Consider the following 27,675-nt stretch of genomic DNA (forward strand, 5'->3'; position numbering starts at 1 on the left):
CGGATGCACAGGCTCAGCGGCCATGGCTCACGGGCCCAGCCGCTCCGCGGCATGTGGGATCTTCCCGGACCGGGGCACGAACCCGTGTCTCCTGCATCGGCAGGCGAACTCTCAACCACTGTGCCACCAGGGAAACCCTCGTTGCTTTTTAAATTCATAAGATCTGCTCTTTCCCCTGTTATGTGCCCTGTTGTCTGTCCTCCTGCACCTTCTTCCAGAGCAGCATCCCCTTTTTTTGCCTCTCAGTCTTCCTTGTGGCTCAAGGACCGCACGCCCCCCCCAACACAAGCAGAGTGTGTACATTCTTCTGTTTGATGGTGCTGCCATCATCCTGTTGTTTCCTTGACACATTCCTACTCCTTTTTTGTCCTGCTTTTTCTTGCTCTCACTTTTTCAACTGTTCCTAGGTCAGCTTATTCTTCAGTCCAAATGTATAGTTGAATATTTGAAAAATGGGTAAAAAGAAGCTTCTTTTGAAAACTGTTGGAGCTAATAATTTAGGCTCTTTGGACATTAAGAACATAACTCTAATGGTATTTTATTGACTAAGGAAGTCTTGCTTATTTTTTTGCTTATGACCTAAGAAATATTCTATTTCAGAATTTTTCCTGATCATCAAAGGACTAGCTTAAGTTAACTTCTACCTGCATTATTCCCCTAAATAGTCTTTTTATATCTATCCAGATTTTTTATCTTTTGATCTCTGTTTCCTGAATGCCAATCTTACAAAAATGGGAATTTCTAAGAGGCTTCTTTATATGGTTTATTTCTGCATTACTACATCTTGGGAATTATATCAATTAAAGAGAGAATAATTATTAGTAGGAAATAAAATAGAAAGGTGGTTCTGGCTGTGTAAGCATAGGCATGTGTGAGCTTAAATTAAGGCAATTTGCAGGGAAATACCTAAAACCATATACCCCTTTTATGTTTCTTAATACAGATATGTTATAGCTGAGCTGTGGTAAAGTGAGGGTAATTGATGACTAAGTGGCATTTATCTCCAGAACACAAGAGTATTACTCAGGTTTCTCCAGACCCAATAAGATGCATATATATAAAGAGATTTATTGTAAGCAATTGGCTGCAATTATGGAGGCTGAGGTGTCCTAAGATCTGTAGTCAGAAAGCTGGACATGCAGGAATAGCTGATGTTTCAGTTCTAGTGCAGAGGCAGGGCAAAACCCTTGTCCCAGCTCAGTCAGTCAGGCAGGAGGAGTTCCCTCTTATTCCTGGGATGGTCAAATATTTTGTTCTATTCAGGCCTTCCCCTGATTGAATGGCGCCTGTTCATATTAGGGACAGCAATCTGCTTTATTCGTTGTACTGATTCAAATGGTCATTTCATCTAGAATCACCCTCACAGACACACCCAGAATAATGTTTGACCAAATGTCTGGGCACCCCATGGCCAAGTCAAGTTGACACATAATGGTAACTATCACACAAAAATTTGGTTTAACATTTAAAAATCAAATCAGTTTAATTCATCACATTAACAGAATAAAAGAGAAAAAACATATGATCATTTTACCAAATATAGAAAAAGCAACATTCAGTTCAGATAAAAATGCTCAGAGAGAGAACTTAGTCACTAAAGTAGGTATAAGAAACCTACAATGAATGTCATACAGAATGGCGAAATATTGAATAGTTCCTCCCTAAGATTTGGCACAAAGTGAGAAGTTTCATTCTCACCACTTCTGTTTGTTATTTCACTGAAGACTCTGGCCACTGCAGTAAGTCAAGAAAAAGTAGTCAAGGGCATGAAGATAAAAGAGAAGTAAAACAGTCCCTATTTGTAGATGATTGTTTATGAAGAATATAGCTACACATAGATCTAGATCTTCTCCAATAGAAGAGAAGAGAGAACCCAAAATAGACCCACGCTTATATGGCATTTAATTTTTGTCAGTGGCACCAAAGCGATCCAGGGGGGAAAGAAGAGTCTTCAACATTTGTGAAAAAAATTAACCTTGAACCCCACCATATAAAACTACTAATTCTAAATGGATCCTAGACCTGAAGGAGAAAACTGAAATATGAAGCTTTTGGAAGAAAATATAGGAGAATATCTTTATAACTTGGGGATAGAAAAAGGTTTCTTAAGTCATAGAAAGCAATAATTATAAAAGGCAAAAATTGATGAGTTAGACTTCATTAAAGTTAAAAACTTCTGCTCATTAAAAGACATCATTAAAAGGACAAATTAGGAGAAAACATTTGCAAAACATATATTTGATAAATGACTGGTATCTGGGATATACAAAGGACTCAGACAGCTCAATAATAAAACAAAAATATCTCAATAAAAAGTGGACCAGGGCTTCCCTGGTGGCGCAGTGGTTGCGCGTCCGCCTGCCGATGCAGGGGAACCGGGTTCGCGCCCCGGTTTGGGAGGATCCCACATGCCGCGGAGCGGCTGGGCCCGTGAGCCATGGCCGCTGGGCCTGCGCGTCCGGAGCCTGTGCTCCGCAACGGAAGAGGCCACAACAGAGGGAGGCCCGCATACCACAAAAAAAAAAAAAAAAAAAAAAAAGTGGACCAAAAATATAACAGACTCTTCACAAAGGAAGGTATACAAAATTAAAATGTGTTCATGAATGTACAGTTGTTCCCAGTAGTTTGCTCCTAGTATGAGCTAGGCTACAACATTGTTGGAAGGACTGGAGGAGTGAAAGGGTGTGTAGGGAAGATGGTATTACCTGAGCTTGGGAACAGCCGGGACCTTTGTGCCCCTGTGTTCCTCAGCCCTGGCCTGCTGCTGTCACTTCTCCAGCAGCCTGCTGCTGAAATCTTTAGACTCTCTTCTGCCTTCTAATCTCTGCAAGTCTCCTTAATATCAGAGCCAAATCAGAACCCTTTGGCCTGGGGCAGCTCCATACAGGGAAGAGTTCAGATGGACTGGGATGGTGCTGAATATCAGCACTGTATATCCTGTACTGTCAATATATTGTCCATTTTTAGGAGCACTGATACTGATGACTAAAGGATGTAGACTCAGGTCTTCATTCTACCACTTGCTTAATTCATGACCTTTCGCAAATTATTATTATTATTTTTAAAAATATTTATTTATCTATCTATTTAGGTTATGCCAGCTCTTAGTTGTGGCCGGCGGGCTCCTTAGTTGCAACCTGTGAGCTCCTTAGTTGTGGCATGCAAACTCTTAGTTGCAGCATGCATGTGGGATCTAGTTCCCTGACCAGGGATCGGGGTTAAGGGAAATGTTTTTAAAGACAGGGTGAGGGAGGGGGGTTGTGGGCTACGTGACCAGCTTGTGGGCATTCTTCTGATTGGTTGGTGGTGAGGTGATTGAGTCAACATCATCAACATTCTGGTTCCAGTTGGTCTGGGGTCTATGTGCTTGTGATCAGCATACAGTTAACTTCTTCTCCCTGGTGGAGGTTTCAGTATCTGCAAAACAGCTCAAAGGACATGGCTCAAAATATTATCTATAGTCCTTGAGGAGGAACTAAGCATCTTTGACTTTGTTTAATGGCTAAACTATTATGATTTTTTCTTGCTTGACTGTTTTCCTTTGTTTCTGCATTTTCTTACTTTAATTAAATTTATTCTTTGGAACCTGGGGAAGGCCTGGGAGGCTAAAGTTTTTCTACAAACAAGAGGCAGGCAGAGGATGGGATGGGATGGTGGTGAGTCAGTGGCAGTGGAGGGGTCCCAGGAAGGTCCTGTAGGGTCCTGCTCAGTTACAGCAGTTAAAGAAAAATTTATATCGAATGCATTTGAAGACCAGATATTGATAACCTATCCAGTTTTCTAGTTTTAGAAATACAAACTGACCTTTGGATACCGAATCTATTAATGTTCAGATGAGTTAAAGGCTAACTGAGATTTTCAACTTTTGTGGTAATCACATAGTTAGACCATATGAAGGCAACTTTTTAAAATGAAATATGTTCAATGATCATTTTAATTGGTTTGATTTTATTAAAGGAAAAAGATGTACTATAAATAAACGTTTTTTACATTTACTTTTTTTTTTTTTTTGCGGTATGCAGGCCTCTCACTGTTGTGGCCTCTCCTGTTGCGGAGCACAGGCTCCGGACACGCAGGCTCAGCGGCCATGGCTCACGGGCCTAGCTGCTCCACAGCATGTGGGATCTTCCCAGACCGGGGCACGAACCCGTGTCCCCTGCATCGGCAGGCGGACTCTCAACCACTGCGCAACCAGGGAAGCCCAACATTTACATTTTTACAAAATAAATCTTTTATAGTCAAAATGAGAGATTCAGTAAAATATGATGCTTATTTCTTTGTTCCATTAAAGGGGGGGGAGACATCAGCTTAAACAACTGCCTCAGCCCTCATGTAGATTTGTTTCTATTTCGATAAATCCTCCGGGCATTAGTATTATAATATATAAAAAGCAATAGGCAATGTGAAAACTTTAATTTATCCATTTCTTCTTAAAATCTTGTGTAATATTTTCATTACCAAAAAAAAAAAAAAGAAGAGCTCAGCATCAAGAATCAGTTACTGACATTTTCCATAATTCACTGTACATATACGAGAATTGCAGAGCTAAAATGTGAAACCCCAGACCTCTTACATATTTTACAGGATACTTTTCTTTCAAGTAGCCTTTGATGGACACTGTTTTCACAGCATTGTCTTAAAATTACTTAGCAATGAATTGTAGAACCAAGCTGCCTGGGTTTGAATCTTGCAAAGACCTTCGGCAAACTACTTAACCTCTCTGTGCATTGGTGTTCTCATTAGTTAAATGGGCCTAATAAATATACCAACCTGGTTGAATTATTAAATGTAATGTGCTTAGAACAGTCCCTGGCATTTAGCACATGCACTCTACAAGTGACAAATAAGTAAATAAATGTAGACAAATGCTTTTTTTAGTGTTAATTTATTGTTGAAAATATATCCAAAGGACACATTTTTTTCATTCAGTTTATTAATTCATGCAAAAAGTATTTATTGACCCCCGCCCCCTTCGTTGAAAGGCACAGTGATGAGCAGGACAAGCATGATCTTTGTTCTTTTACAGGCAAGGCTTAGAAACTGACATTGATAAAATAATTATACAACTAATTACTTAATTTTGATGTCATTTGTGTCACATATTCAGGGCGTTGAGTTATTTTGTAGTAGGGGGAACTGACCTAGTCTGTATGCATTTAAGGTGAAATATGAAGGATGTTAGCTAGATAAATATGCTTGGTTATAGCAAGAGGATGAGAATGTTTCCAGTAGGGGCAGCAGTACATAGGAAGATTTATAATGTAGCATAGAAAAAACAGTGGAGAAAAATGACAACATGAGTTGATAAAGGTGTTTTGTTGCTTTTTATTTTTATTTTTATTTTTATTTTTAGTTTTTGTGCTAGGCGGGCCTCTCACTGTTGTGGCCTCTCCTGTTGCGGAGCACAGGCTCCGGATGCACAGGCTCAGCGGCCATGGCTCACGGGCCCAGCCGCTCCGCGGCATGTGGGATCTTCCCGGACCGGGGCACGAACCCGTGTCTCCTGCATCGGCAGGCGGACTCTCAACCACTGTGCCACCAGGGAAACCCTCGTTGCTTTTTAAATTCATAAGATCTGCTCTTTCCCCTGTTATGTGCCCTGTTGTCTGTCCTCCTGCACCTTCTTCCAGAGCAGCATCCCCTTTTTTTGCCTCTCAGTCTTCCTTGTGGCTCAAGGACCGCACGCCCCCCCCAACACAAGCAGAGTGTGTACATTCTTCTGTTTGATGGTGCTGCCATCATCCTGTTGTTTCCTTGACACATTCCTACTCCTTTTTTGTCCTGCTTTTTCTTGCTCTCACTTTTTCAACTGTTCCTAGGTCAGCTTATTCTTCAGTCCAAATGTATAGTTGAATATTTGAAAAATGGGTAAAAAGAAGCTTCTTTTGAAAACTGTTGGAGCTAATAATTTAGGCTCTTTGGACATTAAGAACATAACTCTAATGGTATTTTATTGACTAAGGAAGTCTTGCTTATTTTTTTGCTTATGACCTAAGAAATATTCTATTTCAGAATTTTTCCTGATCATCAAAGGACTAGCTTAAGTTAACTTCTACCTGCATTATTCCCCTAAATAGTCTTTTTATATCTATCCAGATTTTTTATCTTTTGATCTCTGTTTCCTGAATGCCAATCTTACAAAAATGGGAATTTCTAAGAGGCTTCTTTATATGGTTTATTTCTGCATTACTACATCTTGGGAATTATATCAATTAAAGAGAGAATAATTATTAGTAGGAAATAAAATAGAAAGGTGGTTCTGGCTGTGTAAGCATAGGCATGTGTGAGCTTAAATTAAGGCAATTTGCAGGGAAATACCTAAAACCATATACCCCTTTTATGTTTCTTAATACAGATATGTTATAGCTGAGCTGTGGTAAAGTGAGGGTAATTGATGACTAAGTGGCATTTATCTCCAGAACACAAGAGTATTACTCAGGTTTCTCCAGACCCAATAAGATGCATATATATAAAGAGATTTATTGTAAGCAATTGGCTGCAATTATGGAGGCTGAGGTGTCCTAAGATCTGTAGTCAGAAAGCTGGACATGCAGGAATAGCTGATGTTTCAGTTCTAGTGCAGAGGCAGGGCAAAACCCTTGTCCCAGCTCAGTCAGTCAGGCAGGAGGAGTTCCCTCTTATTCCTGGGATGGTCAAATATTTTGTTCTATTCAGGCCTTCCCCTGATTGAATGGCGCCTGTTCATATTAGGGACAGCAATCTGCTTTATTCGTTGTACTGATTCAAATGGTCATTTCATCTAGAATCACCCTCACAGACACACCCAGAATAATGTTTGACCAAATGTCTGGGCACCCCATGGCCAAGTCAAGTTGACACATAATGGTAACTATCACACAAAAATTTGGTTTAACATTTAAAAATCAAATCAGTTTAATTCATCACATTAACAGAATAAAAGAGAAAAAACATATGATCATTTTACCAAATATAGAAAAAGCAACATTCAGTTCAGATAAAAATGCTCAGAGAGAGAACTTAGTCACTAAAGTAGGTATAAGAAACCTACAATGAATGTCATACAGAATGGCGAAATATTGAATAGTTCCTCCCTAAGATTTGGCACAAAGTGAGAAGTTTCATTCTCACCACTTCTGTTTGTTATTTCACTGAAGACTCTGGCCACTGCAGTAAGTCAAGAAAAAGTAGTCAAGGGCATGAAGATAAAAGAGAAGTAAAACAGTCCCTATTTGTAGATGATTGTTTATGAAGAATATAGCTACACATAGATCTAGATCTTCTCCAATAGAAGAGAAGAGAGAACCCAAAATAGACCCACGCTTATATGGCATTTAATTTTTGTCAGTGGCACCAAAGCGATCCAGGGGGGAAAGAAGAGTCTTCAACATTTGTGAAAAAAATTAACCTTGAACCCCACCATATAAAACTACTAATTCTAAATGGATCCTAGACCTGAAGGAGAAAACTGAAATATGAAGCTTTTGGAAAAAATATAGGAGAATATCTTTATAACTTGGGGATAGAAAAAGGTTTCTTAAGTCATAGAAAGCAATAATTATAAAAGGCAAAAATTGATGAGTTAGACTTCATTAAAGTTAAAAACTTCTGCTCATTAAAAGACATCATTAAAAGGACAAATTAGGAGAAAACATTTGCAAAACATATATTTGATAAATGACTGGTATCTGGGATATACAAAGGACTCAGACAGCTCAATAATAAAACAAAAATATCTCAATAAAAAGTGGACCAGGGCTTCCCTGGTGGCGCAGTGGTTGCGCGTCCGCCTGCCGATGCAGGGGAACCGGGTTCGCGCCCCGGTTTGGGAGGATCCCACATGCCGCGGAGCGGCTGGGCCCGTGAGCCATGGCCGCTGGGCCTGCGCGTCCGGAGCCTGTGCTCCGCAACGGAAGAGGCCACAACAGAGGGAGGCCCGCATACCACAAAAAAAAAAAAAAAAAAAGTGGACCAAAAATATAACAGACTCTTCACAAAGGAAGGTATACAAAATTAAAATGTGTTCATGAATGTACAGTTGTTCCCAGTAGTTTGCTCCTAGTATGAGCTAGGCTACAACATTGTTGGAAGGACTGGAGGAGTGAAAGGGTGTGTAGGGAAGATGGTATTACCTGAGCTTGGGAACAGCCGGGACCTTTGTGCCCCTGTGTTCCTCAGCCCTGGCCTGCTGCTGTCACTTCTCCAGCAGCCTGCTGCTGAAATCTTTAGACTCTCTTCTGCCTTCTAATCTCTGCAAGTCTCCTTAATATCAGAGCCAAATCAGAACCCTTTGGCCTGGGGCAGCTCCATACAGGGAAGAGTTCAGATGGACTGGGATGGTGCTGAATATCAGCACTGTATATCCTGTACTGTCAATATATTGTCCATTTTTAGGAGCACTGATACTGATGACTAAAGGATGTAGACTCAGGTCTTCATTCTACCACTTGCTTAATTCATGACCTTTCGCAAATTATTATTATTATTTTTAAAAATATTTATTTATCTATCTATCTATTTAGGTTATGCCAGCTCTTAGTTGTGGCCGGCGGGCTCCTTAGTTGCAACCTGTGAGCTCCTTAGTTGTGGCATGCAAACTCTTAGTTGCAGCATGCATGTGGGATCTAGTTCCCTGACCAGGGATCGAACCCAGGCCCCGCTATATTGGGATCACGGAGTCTTGTCCACAGAGCCACCAGGGAAGTCCCGTGACCTTTGGCAAATCATTGATTCTCTGTATCCTACATTAGTAAAACAGAGTTATTAATAGTTCCTCATAGGGATGTGAAGATTAAGTGAACTAATATAAGTACCGATGCAATGAGAAAATGCTTTTCATTTATCACTGTGCCTGGCACATAGAAAGCACACAGTATGAGATGTTTGCTAGTATAACCATCAGCTTGAATTCTTATTTTTTACTACAATCAATTGAAACCTTTTAAAAACCAAGAACTGGTATTTAAGATAGGTCCCCCTTCCTCTTATACTTAAGAACTTAGGAGACTAAACATAAATGAAAAAATACCACGAATAACTTGCCATTGGACACAGGAAGCCATGAGTACCATTGTTGCATTTAACTGATCACTCTTGGTGAGACTGTTCTTCCTGCTTCATCCACTGTAGGAGTTTCACGTTCTGCTCAGTCAGGCCTTCTCAGAGGCAGGACTTCTGGTCTGTGATTGACAAGATTCTTGGATGTTGCTGCTGCTAAGTAATAATTAAGTTAAACTGTTTCATTAAAAATATAAAAAGGAAGTAATTGAATATTAAAAAAAATTACACATTTACTTTGTTTGAATTGCTGGAAGAAGTTCAGAGTAAAGGTTCCTTTTTAAATTTGGGATTCCAATAGCCTTTGTAGTTCAATACCAGTAAGTTAACATTATCCTTTGATATATGTAATTCATTTTCAGGCAGGCACTTAGTAATTTTATGTCTGTGGTTACAGGTTGCCGTATTTCTGACATTTTATTATTAAAAGTAGTATTTAGATCTGAATATTAAAGTGAGATGGTATTTTAGACTAGGCTTTTAAAATAATGTATTTTACATTGGGTTTTTAAAAATTTAATATTGGTCCTGGGACATTGGAATATGTAACTTCTGTTTGTTTTAACACTACTTAACTGCTATTTTGATGTTCTTTCTTGATGATATAGAGACAGAAATGTATTTATACGAGTATAAACTTTTCCTGTTGAAGGCTTTTTTGTGTGTTGTGACTGGCATTTAAAATCTTAACTGGTTTAGACAGCCATATGGATTCAAGTCTCCAGATTAAAAACATGGGGCTAATCTATCTGTTCATCTTTAGGCCTGATATTCTAAACATGCTAATTGACCTTAATTATTTTGAACATATGTAAAAGTGGAAATTTGAAGTAGTCTTCTGCTTTGGCAAATTCTTATTATAACGTTCTGTTACTGATTTTCTTGTTAGTTTAACTTTTATGACTTGTTCCTGGCTCACAGTATATGTCTGTCTTACCTGATAACCCATTTCATTTCATTCTGACTGTTAAATCATTTTCTTGTAAGTCAAATGTTAATTGTATTGCTCTGGTTTCAATTGTAGATACATTTCCAGTAACAATCTGGAGCAGTAGATTTAAAAATCCTTCCTATGCTCATAGATGATTTTAACTTTTCTTCTGAGTATGTCATGTACTTAGTTAAGTGTGTAGATTCTGTCTTAAGATCTTAATGGGTCAACATTCTCAAAAGTTGTAGCCTTCCACCTCCTTTTGGCGCAGAAAGAAGATGGACTACCTCCTTGATGTATATCTTCAGATATCTGTCTGGTTCCTCTTACTGCACTTCTCTCTGGTTCTTTTATCACACTTGTCTTCCTTCTCAGGCTTTTGTTCCCCATGTTGTGGCATAGATGACTCTTGGCTTTTTCTAGGCTAATAGACTAGGAACAAGTCCTGAGATGAATCCCCTTGGCCTACCTGGGTCGTGTGCGGATCCCTGAACAGTCACTGTTGTCACTGGGATGGAATGTTTGATTGGCTCATCCAGCCTCACCTAAAACACAGGCCCTGGGCCTGGGGGAAAATTGTTTTTAGTGCTTTTTTTAGCCAGAAAACATCCTAATAAAGAAAAGTCTTAGGAGTGAACCACGTAATAAAATTTAGTGATTTAATCCTGCTACATCAATTTCAGTACAATTTTTTGAACAAACTAAATAATGAACAGTAAATTATAAATAAAAACAGCCCTATTCAGTTTCACAAAACTTAACCAATGGTGAGAATTGCAAACTTTTTCCAGATTTCTGCCCTCCCTCATGTAGCTGCTTATTTATGAAGTTTGGTAACTGTACCCATCATACCTCTTTGCTCATATTAGTAGTCATACCTCTTTGCTCATATTAGGCACTGAAATGTTTGTGGAATGAATGCTGTCATAGCTTGTTACTCTGGACATTATTTCAGCAGCACAGGTATTAAATTGAATTGAGAATGGATATAATTTAATATTTGATTAAACGACTGGGCCTTCTACTGTTAGTTTTCTTTTCCATATTCATTTCACAGAGAGGGGAGATAAAAGCTTGTGGTAGGGTAGGCTTCGTGCTTCTGCACTTGGAAGGGAAGGCTTGCCATTTACAGTCTTGGGCCAGAGATTGTATGGATCAGGTGGACAATTTGCAGCAGAATGGATTTCCCACACAGAATTAGAGTACTGGGAAGCCATTTACAGCTTATTTCCTATGTTCTTGGACAAAGTAAAAAGGCAAAGGATGAGCAGATGTGGTATGTGATAGTTGTTTATTGCTATAAAAAGTCCTCCCTGACCCCTGCCCTGCCTTCCAGAAGACCTCAGCAACAGTTCTTGGAATGTAAAATGAACCAAAACTGAAGTGATGAACTAGTGTCATAACCCTGCCATTCCCAGTGCTTTACCTTCCTGTCCCCTTTAGTTGGGTCTCTCCAACCCCATGAGGAAAAAGGTTTTTGCATTTTGATTTAAAGGGTCACTGCTACAGCTTGTATTTATTCACTAGTGAAGGCAAGAACATTCCTGGTTTTTTGTTTCTTGACAGTGATGGATTGTAGTAGGCAGCCACATCTGAGGAAATAAGTGAAACTACAGCCCTGAAATAATTTCTTATTACACATATAGGTGAATAATCTTTACTCTGATTGTTGTGTAAGTTGTACAAATAGGGGGCTTTTTTTTGGGCACCAGAAGTTTGGTTGGATATAATTGTTTTAAAGTGGAGTGGTCTTTAGAACTTGGCAGGATTTGAGGCTGATATCAGCTGTGTTTATGATTACTTTCTGGACTCAGTCCAGTTTGAATTTAAATATATTTAAAAGTACATGTGAATATGAGGGAACGTAGATCATTAAAATTACATTTATTATGTAGCCTTTCTTTTTTTTAAACATTTAGACTGATTAATGAGTTTCTGTAGAGTAAAAATAGAACACATCCTACCAAATCACTTTCTAGATTTTATCAGTAGGCCCATTGCCCCTGGGGTAGTGAAGGACTTCTCTTGTCCAGAGCTTGTTAATGATCATTGCAACAGTGACAATTCTACATTTTATTTGTATCAACCAAATTCTTAGAGAGTGGATATAAAGTTAGCAATCTGAGTTGTAGTTTGTAGCTGTATGTCATTTGCTGGACAAAAAAAGCATTCCTTAACATTTATGACATATTTCCATTAATTAAGGCAGATTCCTCGTGTTTGCTAATCAAATACTTTGAGGTCTTCTAATGAAAGGTTCTACATAATGATAAAGTAATTAAATTTTTAAATAAATTATGTAAATAGAAATGAAGCAAGTAAATAATTCAAATATAGTAAGGTCAACATTAGATTTTATTTTTGTTTTGCTTCTTACATTACGGGCAATAGTCTAGTGTTTGGCAGTCATTCAGCTAGTATTTATGGAGCACATACTATGTGTTGGTGACGGTAAAACTGATCTGAGTCCTGTCTTCACAGAATGTAGGTTCTAGTGCAGGAAATAGACATTAACCAAATAAACATACAAACATATGATTAAAAATTGTTATAGGTGACCTGAAGGAAAAGAACAAGGTGCTAGGAAATGAAATACTTTTGGTTTGGGTAAATATAGAGAGATCTCAAGAGTGAGAGAGAAACTTCATCACTTAAGAAAGAGATTCATCTATTTATGGATATTTCCACTCCAAATGTAGAGCTTTAGTCCAAGCACCCTCCTCATGCCATGCCCACTTCTACTTGTACCCACCACCTCTGTCCCCACACCGCTCTCCCCAGTATCAGATTTAAGGAAATGGATCAGTCTCTAACATATGTATGTGCATTATAGGTAGATAAATGTATATATTACATATATGATCATGAGTAACCTGTTTTTTCCACCTACTGGTAATGCTTTTCCATATCTCTAAATGTTCTTCCATAAGTTATACCATGAGTTTTTAAAGGAATACCCTCTTGTTTCTAGAAAATGTTTTTTTTTCCATTTTTTAGATCTTTGATAAACACTGCTGAAATGAACATTCTTAAACATAAGCTGGTACATTAAGTAATAATTATTTTCTTAGGATAAGTTCCCAGTTGTTAAATTACTGGTCACAGATTATTCATATTTTAAAAGTTTTATTACATATTTAAAAGTTCTGTGTTGCTAAGTCATTGGAATGATTTATCCTTAACATGTCACAGATTGGTTTAAAGCAGCTTCATTTTTTGCTATTTTTAAAAAATTTTAAGCCATTATTTCTTTTTAAAAAAATTTATTTATTTTATTTATTTTATTTTTGGCTGTGTTGGGTCTTTGTTGAGTGCGGGCTTTTCTCTAGTTGAGGCGAGTGGGGGCTACTCTTCGTTGCGATGCACGGGCTTCTCATTGCGGTGGCTTCCCTTGTTGCGGAGCACAAACTCTGGCGTGCGGGCTTCAGTAGTTGTGGCACACGGGCTCAGTAGCTGTGGCTCGTGGGCTCTGGAGCCATTTTTTGCTATTTTTGAGTCTAAAGTCAAGCAAATAATAGTAATAGTCATGGAAGTTAGTTCTGCATGTTGGATCCCTATTGGCCTTAAACTGATTTAAATCCTGTTTTTCCCATCTTAATTTCTTAGAATAACAATGAATCCTCTTATATGTAATGTTTTTCCATAGACTTTCCTATTTATGGTTTTCTAAATTTGGCCAGAGAGAAATTGAAGAAACACAAATCCATTGTGTGTTTTTCTATCTTCTATTTGTTTTTCTACTGGTTCAATGAATATGTCTACCTTTTTCCCCTGCTTTAAATCATCTCACAAAATTAATAACAGAAAAGCTAATAGCAGTGCCAGACATATTCTCACACTTGAATGGGAATGCAGGAATTGCCAGTTAAAATGAATCTGAGATGCTGAATTATTTACTTATAGTGCTGTGTGGTTTTCTAAGGAAGTATTGCTGAAAAAGTATCTGTTGTCAATTTAAATAATTTTATTTCCAACAAAATTATTTGTTTTCCTTTGATTATTTAATGTTAAATTTCCAATCATATTGTTAACATTAGAAAGCCTGAAATAAATTATACTTCTTCCTAAAGGCATTACTTTTTTGACCTAGTTAGCTTTCATCCGGTTGTCTCTTGTTTTGGAAATAGTGCCAGAGAATTTTTTATGTGGCAAAAGACATGTGATCAGAGTGCATTGAGTGTGGGGTAGTGTTTATGACATGACTGTTAAATAAATAAAGGTTTCATTTTTCCTGAAAAATATATTAAAAATTCAGTATGACATATAGGATTTAAAAATATGGTAACCTAGAATTTATTTGAAAAATAACAAGTTATTTTTGTTTCTCCCAAGTGAGAGCACCCTTGATAATATACGGTCAGCTCTCCGAATCCTCGGGTTCTCCATCTATGGGTTCAACCAATTATGAATTGAAAATATTAGGGACAAAAGTCTAGAAGGTTCCAAAGAGCAAAACTTCAATTTGCCACCCACTTTGGTAGCTATTTATATAGCATTTACATTGTATTTATAACTATTCCCATAGTAGCTACATGGTATTAGGTATTATAAGTAATCTACAGATAATTTAAAGTGTGTGGGAGGATGTGCATAGATTATATGCAAATATTTACTATACCATTTTATATAAGGGACTTAGGCATCTGCAGATTTTGGTGTCTGAGGGCAGTCCTGGAACCAATCCCCCAAGGATAATGAGGGACAATGGTACTATACAGAGCTTCCATTCTGGGGATTACATTATGCATACATGGCCTTTTTATTCATTTTCCTCCTCATTTGCTCCTCCCTCTCCTCTTTAGAAAAACGGTATTTACTTATTAATCATATTTCCTACATTGATAATAGTGTTTGAACTGTACAAAGAAAGATGGAAAAGGGTTAGAGGATGTTGCCTTCATCTCCAGTTCCACAGAAGTGAAGAGGTGAACATCTCCAGCATTAGTCAGATGGTTCTTACCATGGCCAGTGCTCTATCGTGAAACTTGGGGCATGGCTAATTCTGCATTCAACCCCTTGAGTTACTCAGCATGTTCCTATGTGCTTAGTGGCTCAGTGAATGGGAAGCTGAAAATCCCAGAGATGCTGGTAAGTAGGATGAATCTTGCATCACTTGAACTTTTTTTTCCACTCACTATCCTTGTGACATCCAGTAAGTCACTTAGTATTTTTGTGCCTCAGTTTCCCATCTATGAATTATGATAATTAGAGTGGATTTTTTATTTCCTAAGGTTCATTCCAGGTGCAGGATGAACTTCTAATTGTGTCCAATTAGTCATTAAAAAATATTTGCAAGATTCAAAAGTCAGTGTATCTGAGCATCATGGGAGAAGGATTATATGTTGTATACTTCTATGCATTTCTGTTTCTCGCATATGATCTTACAGACTCAGGAGCAAATATTTATATTCATAAATCACTTAGATCCCTAAGACTCTGCAGAGCCCCATTTTTTATCTGATCTTGCCCAAATTTATCATCCATATAAAGTGTGTGACATGCAATGCATGAATTCAGAACAAAATAACTTCATCTGTTCCCCAGTACTAAAAAGTTCAATTTCATGCTGTGTTTTACATGGCACAGTGGGAGTAGATTGTTTAACGTCTGTAACTCTGAACTTCCTTAACCTTTCTATCAGATACTTAGGTAAGTGTTGAGAAGCTGAAATTCTAAAAATAATTCCTACAGTTTTTTAGAGACCCCTTGAGCAAGCTATTTGAGCCCATTCCCCTTCTTTTTGCATAGTTTTTCATTGTCTATTTGAGCAGTGTTCCCATGGGTCAGAAAGATAGAGTTTCTAGTCTCATACCTTAAATTGCTTTATAATTGCCTTACTTTATAAGGGAGATATACCTTAAAGTATGGTGAAGCCTGAAAATATTCAGAAGAAATTAATCTGAATCTATTAAAAGTAGGGAGAGTGGAGGAAACATATTTCGGAAAGTTGCTAGCTAGACTGGATAAACTCTGTCAACACAGCATGATGTCATGCATAAAAAGCTAAAATAATGAGATCCAGGCATTTATTCTCAACTACAATTTCAACTTGGTTATGGGTCATAGAAAAAGAAGTTTAGAATGGAAAAATGTGGCCCATATTTAAATTAAAACCATTTAAAATGTGTTAAATATGGTTTGGTTTTGAATGTCCACAGTAGATTGGTTAAGAGTATGGGAGTTATTCTAGATTTGAATCTAGTAGAGGCTGTATTACTTGTTAGCGGCGTGACATTGGGCAAATTAAGTAAAATTCTCTGAGCCTCTATTTCCTCATATGTTTATAAAAGGTTATTTATTGAAAAAATATTTTTAAGGGCCTCCAATCCTCTAGGCAACTAGAATGTACTTCTCAGAAAGACACAATGTATATTTTCATGGTTTAAAATAGACTGGGAGGGGAAGGTCAGATATGGCAAAAGTATCTGAAATAATTCACAATAATGACTTATTAAAGTGAGAATAAGAAATTTAGTAGTGGTATCAGACTTTCTTACTATGAGTATGATTATCTTTTTGGCCATTAGGGATATTTTAAAGCTACTTTCTTCTTTATGTCCATGAGAACAAAACATTTAGAAAATTTCTCTGGGTGTGTATCCTGGGATCCCCAGAACCTTTAAATGCTTTGTGCATCTTGACAACATCAGCGTTATGTGAGCTCTGCAGAGCAGTCTGGGGAAAAACAAGGGATGTGCAGGTCTCCTGCAGAACTTGCTTCATTAATGGACATAAGGACAAAAGAAATGACCTTTGCATTCTTTATATACTTTCATTGTTGATTAATACTGATCTTAGAATTGTATTTCTTTTATCTGCCTGTTCAGTCAGTGTAAACATAATTATATAGTTTACTCTTCATGTGATCTGGTGAAATAGCCTATTACTTGTCTTTGACTGATATTATATGAAATGTTGCTCAGGAAATCAAAGTGCTGTTCAAATATTATTTTCACCTTAATTAGTTCTAAGTATTTAACAACTCTGTTTCTTGTATTAAAATAATACTTATAAATTGTTAAGGTAATTATAATAATTTTCTCCCAAAATTATTAATGAAGAGGGTACATGAACAAATGAACAATGATTGAATAAATACACAGATGAAGTAAATCAGTATTATAATGGATATTACATATGACCAAGGGATGAAGCCCCATTTGGTGTACAGTGATGGATGCCTAAATATGTTCCATAGATAGGAACTGGCAAGAAATGGGGCATTTTCTGTCCTACTGTTACATTAATTTCACGCAATTTCTTTAGCTCATTTGAAGAACTCTACAATCTTTGAAAATCAGTTCTGTAAAATATAAGTATTTGAGCCCAGACTGAAACTTTAAAGCATTACATTGCTTTACAACAGCATTTTGAGTTTCCTTCAGTATTTTGTGAGGAAGAGGGTTGGGAGGATCATAATCATAATCACGTTTAAGGAGCTCGGCTGATCAAGTGTATTTACACACTTAAAATTTTTTGAACCTTTGTGAGAGAGCCAGGAAGACATTTTTATATGAGGGAGCAGACTCAGAGCTCAAGACTTACCATTTTTACTCAACTAATAAGTAGAAGAGCTGTAGTCAGTTCAGGGTTCAACAAGTATATAGATAGAGAAATGTGGCTACTGCTTATTCATCATATTAAACATAGTTGTATTCATTAATCTGGTGGAATAATCACCAGTGTGGACTTTAAAATTGCCTGGTTTCTTTAGCTCAGCACAATATATATTAGATTCATCTACCTTCATTATACTGATTCTGAATTCCCCTTTTTCTAATGTATACTTAGTTTTGAGTCAGCTAAGAAATACTGATCTGTTTGGAGTATTCCAAGGAGGGTGAAATTCTGTTCAGATTTGTAACCGGCAATGAAAATTTTATGATACTAGAATGAATTGACTACAGAAGTAGAATATTCTACTTAAAAAAAAATTTATTTGGAATAATTTCAATATAAATAGGTTCCTTTACATTTTTTTTACAGTTAATCAACACATTAAATACTTTTATTCATTCTTAATTGTATGGTGAATGTAAAAAGAATGAAAGTTCCTTCAAAAATTTTTGTTGTATCTCAATAGGTTAGATACTTCTACAGATAGTATAATAATACCCTGTCAATAGATGTTGGCTTCATTAACTGCATAGTGCATTTATTTTCTAAAATTGTTTTTATTTAATGATTCTTAGCAACCGTTTAAATTAGGCCATGTTTCTGTTAAAATAATTAAATTCCATAAAAACTGAGTGGCTTCTCCATTGGAACACAATGCCAGAAAATATTGATCAGAAATACTACCTTAAAAATTTGAGTGCATATTGGAAAATTTTGTTTCTCATTTCATATTTGAAATGAGAAATAACTAAGTATAATTGTACCAGAAAAAGTCTGCGGTTCCTGGACTTCTGCAGATTTAATATGGGTTAACAGTGTGGCAGTTTTCCAAAGAGCTGGGTCCTTTCTCTCCTGTAAGTTTGGTATGATGCAGTAGATTGGATATATGTTTATGTAGTTGTGAGATGAAGATGGAGATTCCAGAGTACTAGTGGATTGATAGTAACATAGTTTGTTTTAATGCTAACAAATTTACCAGCAGGTTATTTTTTTACATGTGGAGGGAAAGAAGAATTTTTAGGTTTTGGACATGACTAAGTTGAAAACAGATAAAAGGATTAAAAATAAACAAACAAAAACAAAAAAAAGAAAAAATGGGTTAAAGAATAGGAAGGAATGAAAGAGATGTAAATCTGGAAGAATAAAGAGTAAATCGTAGATCAGTTGGTCAAAGATTTCTCTTGATGCTCTAGCGCTAGAATTGTCTAAACCTTTTTTTTTTTCCAGTGAGATATCTGAGCTTCCTGAGTGCTAAATTATCTATCTATTTACTATAAAAGGTAGTTTGATGGTTTAGAATATAATTATATTTCAGGCCTAGTTACTGAATTTGGCTCTAATTAGTTATCACCATCAGTCACATTCTTGGTTAAATAAGAGGTTGCTATGCCTAAGTAGTATCTTTGTTATTACTTAGAGTAAACAATAATGAATAGTTGTGCCTAATTATATTAATAACACGTTCTTCTTAATTCTTGTTGTCATAGCTAAAGAAAGTGTGTTGTTAGAAAACAACGAAGTGGAGAATATTTCTCTTCCCTTTATTCTTTATTTATGGTGTTCTTTCAAAGGGAAACTGGTAATACAAACTTTTGGGTTCTCAAAGCAAATGAATGGTGATTCCATTGAAGGTTTGGCATTTTCCCATTTGATACACAGTCCCATATTTTCATAGCTTATGTGTTTGGAGATGTAAGACAGTTTTGCTATGTGCTAGATAGGAAATGGATGCTTCTTTCTTACTGTTTTTCTGATTTAGTGTAGTAATTTGGTTGTACCTTGAAGATAATTAGCAGATAACCTTCAAAAACAATAATTTTCTTGGAGGGGGACTAGATTTTGATAAAAACCTAATTTTTCCAATTATTGATTTGAATTTTTGAAGGAAATAGGAATTGATATGCTTGTTTGTGTTTTTAAAATGAGTCATTTTCATTGTTAAGTACAATTAAAATGGTTATCATAAAGGACAGTATCTTATAGTGTTCTTAGGTTTTAAGATACACCCACTACTCATGTGTCAACAGCAGACAGCAATATATGCTTCATCAGACACTTATAAATATTCAAAACAAGAGTTTGCCATCATTGGCTCCTTTCCTCTTTTTGATTGTCCTATTCAGTAAATCTGTTTCATCCTATGCATTTGTCCCTTTTTATAATTGTTGGGAAATTAATAATTTATAAGAAAAATTTAAACACTATTTATCCTCTTTGGGCTATGATATACTGTGGTTGACATTCATTGGAATTTTGTATGTAAAAAAGAGAACATTTTCCTGTATATGTACAGAAAATTAGTTTTTAATTCTGGGATTGATAGTACCTCATGTCTCTTGAAACTACATACATGGAGCCATCTAACACCAAGCTCTTATATTGATAAGAGGCCCCTTTTTGGGGGATACAGTAGAGAAGTCACATGAATTCATCCCCCACCCTTACCTTATTCTACCTTACAGTATCCTACCTGGCAGGATTCACTTGGATCATGGTGTTTCCCCTCGTAAATGCCTGACTTCTATTGATCCTTCAGTTTCTGTTGTTTCTTCAAGAGGGGAAGCCGAGGAGTTGAGTCTGATAGGAAGGACCCAACCAGGAGCTGGATGTGCATCGCAGTGGGTTCCACCCATGACAAGGGCCCAGTCCTCTCACGTTATCTCTCAATCCCTGCAAGGTCATAGTTGCTCTCAATTCTTCAAAACCTCTGTGCACTTCTCCTTCACTCTTAAGACCACTTGTTATACCGGAAGCCCTGATTCTTACTTCCTCAGTTGCTTCAACTTTCCCAGTAAGGCAAAATTTAATAACACTAAGAACCTCTATATTCTTTTAGTCAGACCAATTTAAGGCCTTGTCCCCTGTGTGTCTGTGTCTCTTCTTGTCTGATAAGGGCACCAGGCCCATTGGATTAAGGTTCCACCCTACTCCAGTAACCCCTTATGTAATTACTTCTGCCATAACCCTTTCTCCAAATAAGGTCTGCATTCTGAGGGGGGTTAGCACTTCAACATACCTTTTGGGGGTTGGGGGAGGGAGACACAATTTAACCCATAACAGCCACATCAAGTGGCTATTAGGCTTGTTATCTTATTTTAAGCTATTCTTTCTTTAGTTCCTTCCTAATTATCATTTAATTATTATAAATAGACTGAAAAGCAGGATAATTTCACACATTTTTGCATACCTTCAAAGCCTTCCTGGGCTTCCCTGGTGGCGCAGTGGTTGCGCGTCTGCCTGCCGATGCAGGGGAACCGGGTTCGCGCCCCGGTCTGGGAGGATCCCATATGCCGCGGAGCGGCTGGGCCCGTGAGCCATGGCCGCTGAGCCTGCGCGTCCGGAGCCTGTGCTCTGCAACGGGAGAGGCCACAGCAGAGGGAGGCCCGCATACCACACACACACACCAAAAAAAAAAAAAAAAAAAGCCTTCCTTATCAGACATTTGCACATGAGAGTTTTTTTTTCTCCCATAATTAGCCATCCTGTGTGTCACAAATATGTTAAGTAATACCTCAGTTTGGGTTTTTATTAAGCATCAACTTCTTATTTTATTAATCATATATTGTGGTTAAATGAATTTCCAATTCTACAATTCATATGACTAACTAAATATTTGCTGCCTTAGAAAGTTGCTGATTTTTATAAACATTTTCATCTTGAAATTAGATTGCTGGTTTTCAGTATAAATAACGGAGAGCATGAATTTGATTTCCTGGGAGATAGGAACAAATAATCATGATTCTGTGTAACAAGTCTTAGGGTGGTGAAATATGGAAGAATTGAATGCTTAACAGACTACTGACAATTCCCTTTAAATTTGGGCTTAGCCATTACATACATTACATATTGCATAACTAGTATGAATGTTCTTAAAAGAAACAGTAAGAAAAGCCATTCTTATTAGTGTTTTGAATTCATATCCAAAATAGATTACTTGAGAAGTATTACCTATTATTGGTTATTGCTCTTTGTACCAGTATGTAGTCTGTAAATTTCTTTGTTTCTAAATGGGAGTGTTAATGTCTTCCGTTCCTACTAATAAAGTCACATAGCATGTTCTATTAAATGATCTCATCTAATCTTGAGGGCTTTAAGATGAGTGTATTATTTGTCACTACTGACAAGAGTAGATTTTCTCTGTGCTGTTGAAGTTTACTTCAACTGTTTTTTTTTTTTGTTTTTTTTTTTTGCGGTACGCGGGCCTCTCACTGTTGTGGCCTTTCCCGTTGCCGAGCACAGGCTCCGGACGCGCAGTCTCAGCGGCCATGGCTCACGGGCCCAGCCGCTCTGCGGCATGTGGGATCTTCCCGGACAGGGGCACGAACCCATGTCCCCTGCATTGGCAGGCGGACTCTCAACCACTGTGCCACCAGGGAAGCCCTCAACTATTTTCGACTCTGGCATTGTTCCCTTGCATTATTTTGGGTATTTTATGACTCTATTTCTGAATATTTAAAATCAAAGGCAAGACATATGTATGTTTTATTTTAAGGAAGTCTTAGAGTTTATTTTTTTCTTAAACTTTTAATTTTCAGATAATTGTAGATTCACGTGCTGTTGCAAAAGATAACACAGGTAGATCCTGTGTATCCTTTATCCTGTTTTCCCGGATGGTAACCTCTTACAAAACTATAGTACAATATCAAAAAAGAGGAAATTGACAATGATAGAGTCAAGATACAGAATATTTCCACCACTGCAAGGATCCCTCACATTTGCCCTTTTATAGCTGAACCCAGTTCCCTCTCACCATCATCCCCTCCCTTAACCCTGGCAACCATTAATTTGTTCTCTGTTTCTATAATTTAAGACATATATTCTTGTATTGAGTCAAACAATCAGTTGAGTGGTAGATCTTGTTGCATGTGTGCAAAATTCAAGAGTTCTAGCAGAGAGGAATGGGAAATTAAAATCTAGGACAAAATTCTTGCTGTGGAAACTTATATCGTTTATATTGTCCACTCCTTTTTCTTCACAAAGCAAATATTAGTAACACTATACGAAAAAAAGAGAGTCTGCTGGTGAGTCGAAACTTCATTTCTTCCTTTAGTGAAAGGTTGCGTCTTAAACCAAAATATCTTTAAATTTCTCAGAATCCTCATTTTCCATATTTCTAAGCTAATTATAGTAAAAATGACTTAGAACTCTCTTTATAGGCATGCCTCAGATATTGTGGGTTCAGTTTCTTTCCCCACAATAAAGCGAGTCACACAAATTATTTGGTTTCCCAGCACATATAAAAGTTATGTTTACACTGTACTGCAGTCTATTATGTGCAATAGTACTATGACTAAAAAAAAACAATGTACATACTTTAATTAGAAAATACTTTATTGCTAAAAAATGCTAACCATCATTTGAGCCTTCAGTGAGTTGTAAGTTTTTTGCAATAGTAACATCAAAAATTACTGATCACAGATCACCATAATAATACGTTTGAAATATTGTGAGAATTACCAAAATGTGGCACAGAGATACAAAGTGACCAAATGCTGTTGATAAATGCTGTTGGAAAAATTGATAGACTTGCTTGATGCAGGGTTGCCACAAACCTTCAATTTGTAAAAAGCGCTTTATCTGTGAAGCGTGATAAAGCAAAGCGCGATAAAGCGAAGTGCAGTAAAATGAAGTTTGCCTGTACTTAACTAATAATAGAAAGCAGTGGTGTCGATAAATAGTACTCCATTCAGAAGAATAATTGGTACAATTTGCATTCAGTGTTTAGGATGAATTTTCTTTGGATGGCAGAATGGTGAGCAGGAAGGCATTGTGGTAGGAGCGAAAGGACTGAGGTAAGGAAGCTCATGGTGACTCTGCTCCCTGGGTGGAAGAGGAATGTTCATGTTGACTTGCAGTGGGGGAGAAACCTGGAAATCTCACTAGTGGAGTCCAAGCTTAGAGCCCTTGAATGCTGGGCTCGGGACTTTATTCTAAAGGCAGAGCAGAGTATTACACCTTATTGAACTCCGAAGTGAAAGATTATGTGATATTTGAGGGAGCTTAAAGTGACAGCTATAAAGATGAATTGGTGCTAGGAGAGACTGCAGGCAGGGAAATTAGTTAGCTTTGTTATGCTAGGTTTTAGCATCTGACAGTGAAGGTGTCCTGGTGAAAGGATTTCTGCAGGTAGAGGAAGAGCTAATTATAGATGATGACAGACTGGATTTCTAGGGGTAGAAGGCAAGGGAGGGATTAGGAAATGTTGATTGTGAATATAGGAGAATAGAAGGATTGTCATATCATTTATAATAAAATTTTTGTTTGCAGTTGGAGAAGCTGGTTTTAGGCATACTGACTGTTAGCTGTGTCCTGAACTGTTTTTTTTTTTTTTTTTTTCCTTTTTTCTTTTTCCTGAACTCTCAAGGCAAGATTGGAACTCTCTGGAGGAAGTTTTAGGCTGGAGATTATTGGGAAATTTTAAATTAATTTGCATGGAGATGATAGTTGTATTGCCAAAATATTGAAAGACTTACTGTTTCAAGACTGTTGTTGAGTCAACCAGTCTGTTGCCAGGTGTGTTAGGGATGGTAAAGGTATGTTAGTTACATCTTTGAGACTATCTCTGTTTCACTATTTGATTTCTATCTGTCCCATTGCATGGAGTATTAACCTAGACACAATATAACCTGTGTGAGGTCTTTACAGGAAACTTGCATTATATGATATGACTTCTAACTATGTATTCATGAGAATCAAAGTTCTAGTGGATTCAAAATAATCTTTTCTTTGAACTTCTTATTTTAACACTATTCCTTCTTTCTAGTGGGTATGATTGTAGTGGTGATGATAGGTGTTTCATGTGATATGATGTAGAAGAGACTGTTTATTTGCTCCTAATTGTTGGTTACTTTGTGAGAGTATATTTGTTAATAAACATTAATGTGATTAAAATATATCTTGGAGGGGGCTTCCCTGGTGGCGCAGTGGTTGCGCGTCCGCCTGCCGATGCAGGGGAACCGGGTTCGTGCCCCGGTCTGGGAGGATCCCACGTGCCGCGGAGTGGCTGGGCCCGTGAGCCATGGCCAATGAGCCTGCGCGTCCGGAGCCTGTGCTCCGCAACGGGAGAGCCCACAACAGAGGGAGGCCTGCATACCACACACACACACACACACACACAAAATATATATATATATCTTGGAGAAGATTTATCTCAACCTATTGGTTAAATTATTCTAACCACACATTTATTAGCTACTTTTATTCATTGTCAACCTAGGTTTTCAGCTTTACAGTATTCAGCTCACTGATGCATTCTTGTGCTGGGAGGGTAATCCTTTTGTTGTAGGCATGCTTTCAAATGTGTGCTCTTTCCTTTCAGTTGTTCTTGGTACACAGTTTCCAAGAACTCTACAATGCATTTTAACATCTTATTCTACTGTTTATAGATGTGAATATACAGGTTGTCACCTCTATTCAAAAGAAATTGAGTTTATTACTCACTGAATGTTTTTCTTAAAACTTTAAAAAAATATTTATTTTATTTATTTATTTATATTATTTTTTGGTCGTGCCAGGTCTTAGTTGCGGCACATGCAGGATCTTCGCTGTGGCATGCGGGATCTTTTTTAGTTGCGGCGTGCGGACTTAGTTGCGGCATGAGGACTTCTTAGTTGTAGCCTGCATGCAGGATCTAGTTCCCTGACCAGGGATCGAAACCGGGTCCCCCTGCAATGGGAGTGTGGAGCCTTACCCACTGGACTGCCAGGGAAGTCCCTACTCACTGAATGTTTGAAAATGTAAAACATTATTCTCCATTATGTAGTGACTTACGTATTCGTGTATGGTACATTCAAAGGACAACTCAGTGTGACTTTCTGTAGTTAGCAAAATGTTTAAAGCACTCCAACCCCATTGCATTTCAGTGCACCTGCAGGAAAGACATGGTGAAAATTTCAATGGATATCTTTGTGAGGAAATTTCAACCAGACAGATACCAGCTTTGGAAACAAGGAAAGGATATATATACCATTGATCACACGAAGCCTACTCCAGAATCCACCCCTGAAGTAAAAGCATGGCTGCAGAGGAGGAGGAAAGTAAGAAAAGCATCCAGGAGGTAATGATCCCACCCACACCCCATCCTACTTGTACTTACTCAGTTAAAAAGGGTCCTTGAACATAATGTTCTCAAAGTCTATTTATTTGCTTTTTTTTCTGTTTATTCACCATCAGTTTACTTAATATCTTACGAAAAATTTGAGGCAAAGTATTTTTAATTCTTTGTAAGTGTAATAAATGAATAGAATATAAACAAAGATGTATATTGTATTTGAGAATATTTTTGAAGTTGCAATGCATGAGAAATAGAACAATTCTAGACCTTCTAAACCCCTTACATTAATGTATTTAAATATTTATCAGTGCCCTCTATTCATCTCCTTATTTTTGTCAACTTTAGTAACTCGATTTCCAACTTATTTTGCTACTGATTTTGACTTTTAGTAGTTTTCTTCTTCATTTGTCAAACATCTCAGATATTACTTTTCTCATTGGGATGCCTATATATTTTGCTACATTATACACAGTTGGCTTTATTCTTTCACAAGATGTAAATCAGAGCATGTGGTGTTTCTGTAATGTGGTTGTCCCTGTGTACTTTAATCTACATTCCATTTTTGTGGCCAGTGCCATTTCAAAAGCCTTTAGGCCTGTAGTGGTCATCTTGCTGTCTTAAAACACATTAAATAGGGTGTGTGTTACGTTGCTCAGGTCCTCAGGCAACCTTTTTAGACTTTTATATTTTCCAGGTTTATATTACATTTTTACTCTCCAGTATTACTCATTGTTTTTCTTTCAGATTGTAAAAGTAATATTTGTGCATTGGAGAAAATTTGTAAAATAAGGAAAAGAATAATGAAGGAGTCCCAAATCACCCATAACCTCACAATCCAGAGATAACCAGTGTTAACATTTTGTATATATCCTTTATATATATATATATATTTATTATATAATATTATATACATTTCCAAAATTGGGGCCATGCTCTATTAATAATTTGATGACCAGTTTTGTGTTTTTTCATGTAACTGAATGATTTGCTACAATGTAATTTCTAATGCCTGCATGTATTTAATCTCCTGTATTTGGACCTGTAGCTCATTTCTAGGTTTTTGCTACTAACCAAATAACACTGTAATTTTAAGTCTTGCCCACACTTCTGTTGCTTCTTTTCTGACTCTCTCTCTCTTTCCCCCCGCCCCCGACAATTTATTTTCTGCTATTTTAGAATGCTAGTGAGTGGAGGAACCTTAAGAACATGGAGTCAAACCAGCATTTTATAAGAGATATACTTGACGCACAGAATTAGTTAGTAGCAGAATTAAAACCCAGGTGTTCTTATTTTACCCTATAGTCTAGAGCAGTAATTTTCAAACTGTTAGTTTTCAAATCAATTTAATAGGTTAGGAACATTTTAAAATTAGGAAGTAAAAGAGAATAAAATGCATTGTAGTTCTTCCCATTAGGTAAGGGTAAGTATTAATTCATGACATGTGTGAGCATGTGTGTATGTGTGTATTGTGTCATCATCTGAAATGTATAACTTACTGTGGGTTGCATTCAAAAAAGTTTGGGAAACACTGATTTAGAGAGTCACTGTGTTTTGTAAATGTGCGAATCTGCATTGCCAAAAAAGTTCACTGTGGAAGGAGGCAGTAGTCAGTCTTGAGTTCAGTAGCCAATAGCACATCTTGAGAATTGTTCTTTAATGGACAGAAAACATAATACTCTAATTAGGTGTATGATCTGGTCTCTTAGTTACTAACCGCAGTGGTCCTTGTGGGTTGACATTGAATATAGATCTATGACATTGAACAGATTCGAAGTGCCTTTCAGTAGGTTAAAATAATCAGTGGTCTTCGCTCACCCAGTTAGAAAGCCTAATGTTAAGGGGCTTGTTTATTATGCTTACCTTTGTGGTTTGATCGTCGAGTTTGCTGATCTCCCTGAAGTAATATGCTATATCTAGGAAAATCTAATGAAGGGAATGGTTCACTGAAATCTCAAAGAGATGTCAGCCATCTTATTGTAAGTGTACTATGCTATTCATAATGTAGAGATATTCCACGTAGGCCACTGCATGGGTTCTC

The 27,675-nt window shown here is 37.1% G+C and overlaps 1 protein-coding gene across 5 annotated transcripts in view; it reads left to right on the top strand.

Moving 5' to 3' along the window:
- Positions 1-27,675, top strand: part of KDM4C (lysine demethylase 4C) — a 425,934-nt gene that overhangs the window by 205,323 nt on the left and 192,936 nt on the right. For all 5 annotated transcript variants that reach the window (XM_028493976.1, XM_028493977.1, XM_024126758.2 and 2 more), the window contains one exon: positions 25,447-25,640. In XM_028493976.1, the coding sequence (XP_028349777.1) occupies positions 25,447-25,640 (194 nt within the window). The remainder of the gene's footprint in view (positions 1-25,446; positions 25,641-27,675) is intronic.

The sequence above is a fragment of the Physeter macrocephalus genome, chromosome 9 (genome assembly GCF_002837175.3).
Source record: "Physeter macrocephalus isolate SW-GA chromosome 9, ASM283717v5, whole genome shotgun sequence".
NCBI lineage: Eukaryota > Metazoa > Chordata > Mammalia > Artiodactyla > Physeteridae > Physeter > Physeter macrocephalus.